Source organism: Solanum dulcamara, chromosome 7, assembly GCF_947179165.1.
Source record: "Solanum dulcamara chromosome 7, daSolDulc1.2, whole genome shotgun sequence".
Lineage (NCBI taxonomy): Eukaryota > Viridiplantae > Streptophyta > Magnoliopsida > Solanales > Solanaceae > Solanum > Solanum dulcamara.
The window spans coordinates 12,673,976-12,686,319 of record NC_077243.1 but is presented as its reverse complement, the minus strand read 5'-3'; the positions used below and the strand labels follow the sequence as shown (position 1 = coordinate 12,686,319).

General features: G+C 34.0%; 2 protein-coding genes across 3 annotated transcripts; one reads left to right on the top strand and one right to left on the bottom strand.

Moving 5' to 3' along the window:
* The first annotated feature begins 919 nt into the window (after positions 1–919).
* LOC129895118 (protein REDOX 2-like) lies at positions 920–4,208 on the top strand. Its single transcript, XM_055970772.1, has 5 exons — positions 920–1,024; positions 1,176–1,492; positions 2,216–2,462; positions 2,910–3,071; positions 3,839–4,208. Exons 2-5 carry the CDS (start codon positions 1,176–1,178, stop codon positions 4,061–4,063), a joined length of 951 nt encoding a protein of 316 aa, XP_055826747.1. The 5' UTR covers positions 920–1,024; the 3' UTR covers positions 4,064–4,208.
* Positions 4,209–4,491: 283 nt separating this feature from the next.
* LOC129894992 (uncharacterized) lies at positions 4,492–11,380 on the bottom strand. 2 transcript variants are annotated; one of them, XR_008767711.1, is made up of 13 exons: positions 11,157–11,380; positions 10,902–10,986; positions 10,715–10,814; positions 10,470–10,619; positions 9,649–9,780; positions 8,855–8,981; positions 8,735–8,773; positions 8,567–8,641; positions 7,629–7,688; positions 7,109–7,173; positions 5,747–5,837; positions 4,729–4,905; positions 4,492–4,614 (listed from the first exon to the last, which is right to left on the bottom strand). XR_008767711.1 is itself a non-coding variant. In XM_055970604.1 (12 exons), the coding sequence occupies exons 1-12, from the start codon at positions 11,364–11,366 to the stop codon at positions 4,864–4,866; spliced, it is 1,176 nt and encodes a 391-aa protein (XP_055826579.1). In that variant the 5' UTR covers positions 11,367–11,380; the 3' UTR covers positions 4,492–4,863. The 2 variants fall into 2 exon arrangements, 1 of the variants encoding a protein (XP_055826579.1); XM_055970604.1 differs by having other exon boundaries at positions 4,492–4,905.
* Positions 11,381–12,344: the final 964 nt, after the last annotated feature.

Sequence of the window (12,344 nt, the reverse complement as noted above, 5' to 3'; positions counted from 1 at the left end):
ATATACACGTGGCATTATTCTAGTGGCTCATTTAATTTGACTTAGATTGCCACATAACTTCGACACGTGGCATGATTTTAGTGACTTATTTAATTTGACTTAGATTGCCACATAACTTCGACACGTGGCATGATTTTAGCGGCTTATTTAATTTGACTTGGATTACCACATAATTTTGGCACATGGCACGATTCTAATGGCTCATTTAATTTAACTTAAATTGCCATATAAATTTGACACGTGGTGTGATTTTAGTGACTCATTTATTTTGACTTGGATTGCCACATAACTTTGACACATGGTGTGTTTTTAGTGGATCATTTATTTGACTTGAATTGCCACATCATTTAGACTATTTTCTTGAATTTAATATAGTCTAAATTAATTTACGAATTTAAATCCAATATAATTCTAATGTTTACACTCTTAATCACAAATTTTTAATTCAAGCTCTAAAAATTAATAACAGAAAAACTCTTTATAGAAAATATTTATTAATATTAACACTTAGATATTCCATCATTAGCTTTAAGACAAAATATTCAAAAGAAAAGTCTAAGGAGATTTATCAATAAAGACTTGAATTTATACATAGCATCCCTCACGTCACGTCATTTATTACGCCTTTTCAAATCAAATAAAAACGCGATTGAATTACGAGTTAAAGTAGCATTGTTCCCGCCTCTTCATTTGCGCCTTCTAGTATAAATTATATTTTCTCTGATCTATTTTAATTGTCATGTTTTTACGAAAGATTAATTAGATCTCAACTTACTATTACTATAAATAACTAATTATATCTTGATTTTTTAAAATAACAAATATTTTGGATCAATTATTTTTAATAACCACGACAATTTAAATAGAGCGAAGGGTAGTTTCTTCTTTTAGTTTGTTCAATGTATTTTGTTTCTTATATTCAATAAATTGACCTAGAAAAGAATCGTGTCATTAAATAGTGCCATTTATATGTTTGTTCTTATATCAAAGGCTTTTTACATTTGGAAACTTACAGTGATCATCAGTAAGACCTTTACAACTTCGTCTCTACTTCTCTGTTTTTATTTACAAATTATTTTCCATTTATATATGTTATATGATTTTTCAATTAGATTTTTAGCATCGTTAGCTTAATCTTTAGATTTTATTTTTTAAATCGCGATTCGATTTTGCAGATGGAGGAAGTAGTGCACGCACCGGAAGTTGTACTAAATTCAGGCTACAAGATGCCTGTGTTAGGCATGGGAACTGCATCGTATCCCATGCCGATAGATGAATTAACATCTATTTTTGTTGAGGCCATTAAGACAGGATACCGCCATTTTGACACCGCCGCGTTGTATCGGTCGGAGGAGGCCATTGGCAGAGCTGTGGCGGAAGCAATAGCGCGGGGCATTATAAAGAATCGACAAGAAGTGTTCATCACTTCTAAGTTATGGTGCACCGATGCACACCCTCAACTTGTCCTCCCTGCCCTCAAAAACACACTTGGGTACTAATGATACTACACCTTCATTTATTTTTATTTTTGTTATTTAATCGATGATCTTCTTCTTTTTTTTTCCTTTTAAAATATTTACAACGGCCTAGCTCCAGTTGTAGCTTAATTAACAACCGAAGCTAGATTAGTTTTAGTTGCCGATTCGACAAAACTTAGTAACTTCGATCAAAATTTTAGAGTTGTGTTGTATATATATTTACTGATATTTTAATAAGCTACCCTTTCTAGAATTCATAAATCATGAGAGGCTAAGCTAAGTTTGAACTTCATGGATTTTTAAGGTGTTAAATACTGGTTGAGTTCTGAACTTTGATTTTTATACATATTTAATGATTTTCTTATTACAAATATAGGATTTGTACTAAAGTTATAGAGTTTAATTTGGTCTAATTTGTACATCAACTTCTAGCTCTGCTTCTAAAGCTCATAAACTCAAAATTTTGAATCTCCACTATTACCAACAAACGAGGAGAATCCATTGTTTGGACTCGTTGAAAATTTGAGGAGGTGCAATCACATGCATTTTTTATGTCTAAAATCTCAACGTCCTTGTTGAGAGTCTCTCGCCGAGATCGTCTTGTAATAAATGTTTGATTTAATCTTTGAAGATCTTCATTAGGCCATTTCAGTCCGCTCTTTATCTACTCTTAGCCTTGTCGAACGTAATTCTTATACTATATAGTTTATGGTTTAACCATATATGAGTTTATGTAGGGAATTGGGGCTCGATTACGTGGACTTGTATCTAATACATTGGCCAATAAGCATGAAACCCGGCCCGGTTGATATCCTGAAATTCAAAAAGGAAGACATTGTCCCTTTTGATATGAAAGGGGTATGGCAAGCAATGGAAGAATGCTGCAAGTTGGGCCTTGCAAAGTCTATTGGAGTCAGCAATTTCAGTTGTACCAAACTCTCACATCTCCTCCAAATTGCTACCATTCCTCCAGCAGTTAATCAAGTAAGTATAGATAGATAGATTTCCAATATTGTCATGTTTAACATGTACTACTTAATTACAGTCAAACATTTTTGTAGTGACAGTGTTTGTTTGAACATTTCATTATTGCTATAGTGAAGTGATGTTATATAAGTATATTAATTTGATGTTAGTATATATTGATAGATTTTCAATATTGTCATGTTTAGCATGAGCGGAGCCACCTTAGGTGAAGGGTAATATCAGGTGTGTCGAGGTTAATGTTAGCTATTATGATTATATATTTAGTTATGCACATCCTTAATCATGTTGGTCGAGCATTTTTTTTGTAGATCTACCATGTTAGCTATGTGTATTAAGAAACTCAATAAATATTTATAATTTTGTACTGTAAAATATTATCAATATTGTATACTAATTTGAGGTTATAATAAAAACAATATGTTTTTTCTTTCTTTCCTTTTTCAGGTAGAAATGAATGTGACATGGCAGCAACAAAAATTGCTAGAGTTTTGTAAAGAGAAAGGTGTTCATGTAAGCGCCTATTCTCCATTGGGATCCAATGGTGCCTCGTGGAATAGCCCAATCATTAATGACATCGCAACTGCTAAACAAAAGATTATCCCTCAGGTCTTTAATTTTGCCTAATTCCTACACTGATTAATGAATGATGAATTTAACTTATATAGTTATATACATGGATGGATGATATAAAGATTTTTTAAAATTATTATTAGCATATTTTAATTTGTATGTAATAGATAATTTATCTTATTTTAATTTTCACATTACAAATCGCATTTTTTATGAATGTAACGGTTACTCATAATTATCTTTTCGATCATTTGATAGTATGAAGTCTTTTATACTGTCAATATAAAATGTTTCTTTCGGTTCTTTAACATGGTATCTAACTTCCACATTTGAGTTAACTTAATATTGCATCATAAATTCCATGATTTTTCATTTCGAATTGCATATATTTTTCAAAGCACATGCCGTCCTTGTAATAAGTGAGTTTCTTACTTAAATTTTTTATATTCGATACATAAGCAAAAATAATTGTTTTAAAAATAATTATATATAATCTAGACAAATACTATGGAAGGTGTGAATGGGGGTAAGGTGGTGGAGATGATGGTTACGGAAGGCGGGGGTGAAGATGAGGTGTGCTGGATTATAGAGAGAAGACATCATCAATGTGAAATGTCATTTGTAGAACTTGTTTTCTTTACTTCCAATTGAAAAGTCATATATGTTTCTTTTTTTCTTTTCAAAAATTCTAACCAACCGATTATGAGAAAATTGAAAAATATTTTCCTCCATACCAAACATATCCTTAGTGTTACAGTATTATGTTCTTGTGATAAGTAAACTGAAGTTTCAAATATTTGTAGGTGGCTTTGAGATGGATATATGAGCAAGGGGCAAGTGTGATAGTGAAGAGTTTTAACAAAGAGAGGATGAAACAGAACCTTGAAATATTTGATTGGGAACTTAGCACTGAACATAATTTCAGAATTCAAGATATACCTCAGAGAAAGGGATATAAGGGAGAGGAATTTACTCATCCAAACGGGCCCTACAAATCTGTGGATGAAATTTGGGATGGAGAAATCTGAAACTCCACCAAGTCCAATGGCATACAGTAATTTACATAATTCTCCTACTATATTTTTTCTCATTTGAATAATTTCCATGAACCTTAATTAGCTGTGTCAAATTAAAATCTTTACTCTTGTGCTATAGCAACCTGTTTGTATCTTCTGATTGTATTATTGTATTGTGTTATTACGTTAAATTTAACAATTACTTGGATTCTTATTTCTAATTTATGTATTGTGTCCTGGGAATGCAAAAACCCTGTTGGAAGCGGGCTCCGAACACCGGACGGAAAACAAAAAAATCTATTAGTAGATCATAATATGAAAAAAAAAACTCATTTTATGTATCCTCTAATTAGGTGAAGATAATTAGTACTCTATAAAATTTCTTTCCTTTTTTCATTCGCCCTTCCATGAGTAATATCTAGTGCCTCTAACAAACCAGCTTGCGGGCACCTGGACTATTCTTATTTCACAAACTACATAGAACAGAACAATCAAGTTTAACAAAATTCAGCAACATCAATCCTAACAAAAACCCTGGCAATACACAACAGAACCTTACACACCTGCAATAGAATTTTCTTCAATAAGTAATCTAAATAGTTTAGAAAAATACAAATACAAGAAGGCTCGTGTCTTTCAGTCTAACATATGTACAATGAAGCACAAGCCCTTCTCACCACTGCAACAAACATTTTTCCAGCATCTACTATGCACAAGTGTAGAACCATATCCAAAGCCAACAGCCTAATAATATCCCAGTGTGCGATGTCCACGATGCAGTTTTAGAGTCCCAATCTCTGAATAAGCTTTTTTTATTGAACATCAGATGTTTTGTATGTGCGCGTGATTCGGATCTGAAGCAAATGATACACAAGGTTATTTTAAAAACTTATCAACACATAGTTAAGCAGGAAAAACGTTTTTACAGGATCATTCAAGGTTACCATCAAATTTCATTCATATGCATTACAGGCACAAAAGCCTATATCCACTACTGCACTAGCAACCACCACAAATAACTTTTCAGGTTTTCAAGGAAGATAATATAAAACTTAAGGGCAACCAACATAAGAACTTGAAAAGAAATGAAACAAACAAATCAAAGATCATACGATTTTAAGTTTTCAAACATGAATTCTATGGTTAAAATTCTTTCTTCTGGTTTGAGATGTACCAAGCCAAAAAGGCTATGCAACAATAATTTATATGGAAGATGATACAATTAACTCCAGAAGATTAATTACTATTCATGTACTAGCACACTTAAAAAGGTGAAAGATATGATTTGTGCAACCGTAGCAAGAGTTAATATTTTCTATTAAAAAAGGAACCTTGAAGTTTAAACTAACCCAAAAGAGAGAATGATAAAGTTCTTTAATTCCTCATTCAACTTATTTAGCATTACGTTTTGCAAACTTGCAAATTTAATATTACACCTCATTCTCAAACAAGTTGGAGTTAGCTATATATATCCTTTGTATCAATTCTGCTCTATTCAGCCCATCTCATTCCAATACCAATCTAAGGTAAATTAGGGCCTATAAAACTAGAGGAAAGCTCACGTCTATCTTTAAACAAACAACTAATCATTAATCAGGATAATCAAAGGAGGATTAATCTTACGACCTCTTCCCCCATTTCAAAAGAGATGGCTCCACTCCAATATTTGAAGATTCAAGCATGATAGCACATTACCTGTGCGAATGCATAAATAGCTCGCACGATTCTAGCATAATCAGTTCCAAGCATTTGAATGACAACATCTGCTAGAAGTGTTCCCCACAGACTGCATAAAGTGGTCACAGACTATGTAAGAAGAAAAACATGAGATATACAAAACCAGACCACCTGAGAACTGAATACATTGCTCCACCCTCTTCATTAATAGAGACAGCAATTGGGTAACAACATCACAAGAAGAAATTAACAAAAGAGTGAACCATATTTAGAAGGAGTTTCCTAACAGCACAAACCTACAGAGTCAGTTTGGAAATGAAACGAATTTTCCAAGTGAGATGAGTATGGAAATAGCTCCAGGAAAACATTCAAATTCCTTACCAACTATGTAAGCAAACTAATAGAAACACTATGCAGAGTTCTGTTATAAGCTACAGCCTACAACAGAGTAGGGACTAGGTCATAAGGCCCACAATTCATCATTCAGTCATACAGTATTGAATTCTATAAGTATACACTACTGCTGAAAAGTCTTCAGTTGAAACATTTGCCACTTGCATCAACCAGTTCCATCAAAACGACTACAAAATCCAATATGACCGCGCAATAGAGAGTAGGAAATCTTGACAACCAGAAAATCCAACATAACCTATGACTTCTCTCCATGTACTTAGCCCCACAACCCCATTAGGTATTTGGTGATTGAAAGCTTCAATTTAAATTTTGCAAAACTGCGAAAGAATATACAGATTCATTTATCCTTAATTTCATTACCAAATGATCCCTTGTTAGTCCAGGTACTTACATAATATGGAATAAGTTACTACAACTCAATTCCAGACTAGTTCAGCAAGCAATATGAATTCTCAATATTCATTCCACTTCATTTGAGACCCAATATGTAATTTTTGTCTATTAAGACAAACTAGGGGTTCTCTGTGGGTGTCTAATTTAGCTCAGACAAGTGAACCGGCCCAACCTGTACAAGTTTGGGTCTCTCGTGTTGGACATAAATTCATTGATAGGTGAATCTGGACACAAACCAAATTAACACATCTAAAAAAGTATGTAGTCAATTTTGACTATCAAGGTAGCCGAAATTTAGTGCACCGGGCTGCCCCTTTAAGGTAGCCGAAATTTACGTTTATCAAAGAGGATTGTTGTTTCCAGTACCTCTCTTTATAGAAAAGAGATGAGTACTCTGACAACAGAACAATTTCTAAAATTGACATTAATGCTACAGAAACCTAAGAAAAAGGAAGGCGAGGAGAAGAACTAAGTAATCACTCTAGCAGATATAAACAAGTGAGCAAATAGTTTTTTTCCTGAGAAACTAAAATAGTGAAAGACATGGCATCGTGCCACCACAAAGGAGATTACATTGGGCCAAGAAACGTCATCATGCTCCTTAATCCAAAATAACGGGACGCGGCACCCGCTAAGCCCTGTCAAAAACGAATAACAATGAAATGTTAGCCTGTACTTAGAACTCTAAAGAAATCATAATTTTTGAAGCAGAGCCTGAAAGAGAATTAGTAACACAATCATAAAAGGTTTCAGGAATTTTTATTATTGAAGGGTCTTTCCAAGTCACATTTTTATTTTTATTGATCTTGTGGTGATCTGGGATGAGGATGTCATTTAAACTATAATTCAGCATTTATAGGCTTTAGAATGATTAACTATCTTCAACTAAAATGCACATAGAAAGTGTGGAGAATCTTAGGAAATTGAGTACGAGGCTGCATCATTCATGAAAAAAGATCAACTTATGACCACTCTTTCTATAGCAGTCTCTGTTGGACTTTAGGAGCAGTAAAACAAGTACAGACAGTAATCTTCTGTGGTGAAGCAGAATCGGAAACCCTCAAATCAATGTATATTCATAAGATTCATAAACCTTTTTTGCAGCCAGCATGGCCAATCTGGACTCCAGATTAAGAGCTGCCACTTCTCCACCCTAAAACAAATAAGAGCCATGTGAAGTCATGAAAGTCGTGTGAGAGAATCACAAGTTAACAATTATAACACCTCCAGTAACCACTGCAATGCAGGGCAGGCTTTATTATTATTTGTATTTGGTTTTCTGTTAGTGAAAGAACTGTCTTTTCTCTTATTTTTACTTCCATCCAGGAGATTTTGTTAAAACCTGTTTGGTTGCTACATATGAAAAGGAATTTTCTGGAAAGTCAACTTTCTGAACCTTAAACTTTTCATGCATTTCATAACCAGGAACTTTTTGGAAAATATGGACAGGAAAATTCATTGTAAAGGATTTTCCTCCAAATTAAGTCGTGCAAGATTTGCAGGACTTACTTAGGAAACTGATTTACTCTTGATTTTAAGCTTTCCTTTTCTTCTCAAACAAATGCATGCAACAAATGTTATTCCAACTATTTATTTTTACTTGCTACAATTTTTCAAATCCACATTTTTAGCGAAAATTCTTTTGACATCCAACAAACCTTAACTTTAGCAGATGTATCCAGGACAGTCTTGATGTACCGTCACAATGCCAAGACGACTTAACTTTTGGATGCATTCATACTCAAACAAAATCCTTAAACAAGAAAAGTGGATTAAAGAGATGCCAGATCCCAGACCAAACAATTTCCTCTATAATAAATGAATCTTCTTTTAATTATATATAATTATATAAATGGTTAGCCACTTTTAAGACCATAATTCACACATGAAAAGAAATACAGATTCAAATGTCAAACCACGCTAACTGATTCAGGAACAGTGCACATCAATTGGTTCAGAAACAGTAACGAGACCCATTTAAAGTGTCTAGAGTCAGCTACTGTCCCCAACAAACTCAGGACTTTTAAGCACCTTTTTAAGAACTTCCCTACTTATCTGATAGTTGGCAGCCTCCAATAGCATCTTTCCCGAAAATCTCCTGGCTAACTAGAGAAGCAGTAAACATTGTCCGTGGTTAAACAGGATGAAAGCACAGGATAAGGAAAGCAAATTGCAGAAATCGCAAGGTATCAATTATACCCCGCTGTATATCTTCCCCAATGTTAGCACCCCTCCACCCTAAAACACAAAGATCGGGTTAGTTAAAGTATAACCAAAAGGCTCAAGAGAGCTACAAGTTTCCAAAATATAAGTAGAAACCTTTAATATTACTGAGCGGACCCCTTCTGCCCCAGCTTTTATTGCAGCAGCAGCTTGTACCTTCCACTTACTAAGCCCAAATTCTAGACTGCCATGCCCATCAAAAGCCTCCAAGCTTTCTTTTGAGCTGTTCAAGATACATATTTGTCATAGAAGGTCCAAATAAGAGTCAAGATTTCCACACCAAGAGAAGAAAGAAGATAAAACACAAGAAACTAGAAGAAACCTCCTACATAGAGACTGGAGAGTGAAGGGATAACTGATCAAATAAATCTGACAACCTTGAAGCACCCAAACCCAATGGAACTGATTGGAAAGGCAAAGGACATCGAGAGGGAGAAAACCAATAAAAACTATATATACATCCCAATTTATAGGACACTTCCTATTTTCTGTCAAACCTAAAATGTTCACAACATTCCATCAGTTCTTTTATAAGGCAAAGTAGCATTCATAACATTCCACCAGTCACATCATTTTATACAACTTTCACAAACTTAAATTCATTCTACTAATCAAATTTAAACTTTATTGTAGTGTAGTATTTTTCTATCAAACTAATTCTTCAATCACTATCTTAAAATTTTCTTTTCCATTATTTGTATAACTCAAGTCAAATAAACATTTGTAAATTTTATATCTACAAATAAAATAGTATCAACTAAAACTTGAGACTTGGAGAGTATGTGAAGTTACTAGCATAAGCATCTCAAAATAACAAAACAATACAAAAAAACTCCCTCTCCACAACCACACCATTCCTTCTCACAGAAAACAAAAGGAAAATGGTTTACCTTGAGTACTCTTGCAGCAGATGAAGAAAAATCTCAGCTTCCAAGTCTTCTGCAGACAATTTGGCTGAGCACCTTATATTTAATTTTTCCCTGACACCAAGCAATACCTCCCTATACGATGGTCTCCTACCCCTAGATTGAAAACCAAACGACATCAATCACTGACATACTGAAACAAAATAAGATCTAAAATAAAAGAAACATGTTGAAGGTTAGGGAATGACAAACCATTGTTTATATAGAACTAGAGATCAATCGGGTGATGATCACCACTTATTTCAGTTTCAGTTTCAAAAATCATCAAACTAGAGATGAATCGGATGATGATCACCAGTTAATTCGGTTTCATTATCAAAGTTTACCTTTCCACAAGCAACCAATAAACATCACTCCCATTTGAACTCCACATAATCAACCACCCGAATCCTTTAATAATGAGCTATCAATAGCTTGAGTTATGATGATCGATAATTTCCAGAGAGCATCCATGTAATTTACATAAACAACACAAATGCTATTACAAAGATCAGGTTCGAACAATGAAGATACCATGCATCTGAGTTTACAGAACAACTCAATTGCCTATCCATTCGTCATAGAACAAAGGACCCCGAGCCATGAGAGAGGGTCATATATGCTTTATGCCCAATTTTACAACCAGACACAATATTGATACAGCAATAATTTGCTGCTGAGTGATTTTATATATGAGTTCAGCATATTGGTACATGGGTTCAAACTCATTGGAGTAATTGGACCGAAGAACATTTTAAAAGTCCTGATTAGAATACAACTATTCTACATAAATGAAATAGAGAAACCTCAATGTGGATCGTGCATCAGCTGCAAGGTATAAAAATCTTGATTCAAGCATTGACAAAAATTCATCCCTCTCCTCTGGGTCCTCTCCGACCATAACATAATCAAATTCAGTTCTCTTTGTTACTGACTTCAACAATGGGCTAAAGTAACTGAAACATAAAAGTGAGAAGGCAAATTTGCTTAGAATGGTCAAAGCACCTTATTTTTCAATACAACAGTAGAATATATTGCAACTGTTTATTACCTTGGACCAAATAAAATTCTTTGAAGTTCATAGAGTTCAGAATCAGTCGCAAGTTCAAGCACAGACCGAAGATCTGGATCAACTTCTCTGCTGCCACTCTCTGTAGTGTATTTCACAATTCATAAGAAATTCACAGTAAAACTACCAGTAATGAAGAGAAAGTCGTAAAATGCTTTTCAAAATACACCTCGAGATTGACTTGAAAGTAAAGCACGGGCAGGATTTAAGAGGAACCTTGAGCCGGAACTTCGACGGCAATATAATTTGATAATCTAAAAACAAAAAAAGTAACACAGTTCATAGAGAGTAATTACACAAATACATATACATGTGAAGCGAAATTCAGTGGAAACTGCAGGTACAAGGTACAACCGGTGAATTAATACACAGAAATTACTCATACTGGAAAATACAACTCGAGAATGAGGAAGGTTGAACTTACTTGTCGACGAGAGAAAGTGTTGAGTGACCAAGTGACAGGGAGGAGAAAGGTAGGTTGACGTAGATAGACAAAATGAAGTGGCCGCCGGTGGAATTGGTAGTTCAGTGGAACGGAGTAGCAAGCTCCGGCGGTACCCATTGTTGCGGACACAGTCTGCTCAGTCCTCTGAGTCAGTGACCACTGACCACTGACCACTGACCACGCAAGCATATGGCCAAAATGGGGATTTGCTTAAATTGACAGAAATACCCCATATAATTTTCCAGAATAAATAGAAAATGTTGTACTCACTCCGTTCGTTTTTACTTGTTCACTATACTAAAAATAAATGTGCAATAATACTTAATTTCTAATTTATCCTTATCATTAATTAATAATCATTTCCTTATACATTTTTCAAGATATTATATTTATTATATTCAAATGATGATATAATAAAATTATAATTATGTTTATAATTTCTTAAAAATTATACAAAATCAATAGTGAACAAGTATTGTTGGACGGGTTTTTTTTTTATAACATTTATAAGGAGCTAGTGTTTATACAGTAAGATACTCAATATTCTAGCACAACAACAACAGTGGAATTCCACAAGTGGAGTTTGAGTGGAATTCCACAAGTGGAGTTTGGGGAGGGTAGGATGTAAGCAAATCTTATCACTATCTCATGGAAATAGAGAGGCTGGTTTCGAAAGACCTATACTCAATATTCTAGAGTTGTTCAAAATCGAATTGTAACCAATAAGCCAACCGCAAAATTGGCTTATTGGTATTAGGTTATCGAATAAACGATCGGGGAACAGATTAAAATTTTGTAATTAACGGATTATTGGTGTGGAGACGGATTATTCAATTTTCTTATCGGGTAAACCATTAACCCGTTAAGAATTACTACACTTACTCTTTTATTTTAGATATATTAGCCTCATTTAATATTTTACCATAATATATAAGAGTAATTATATAATTTTTCTTTTGTTAGTCTTAACTCTGAAAGACTACAACAACAACAACCCAGTGAAATTCCACAACATGGGGTCTGGGGAGGGTAGAATGTACGCAGACCTTACTCCTACCAAGGTAGGACGGCTGTTTCCTGGAGACCTTCGGCTCAGTAAAAGCATAAATGCATAAAAAAATGTTAGATAAGAATAGAAAATTAAAAGCTTTATGAGAAAAACAACAA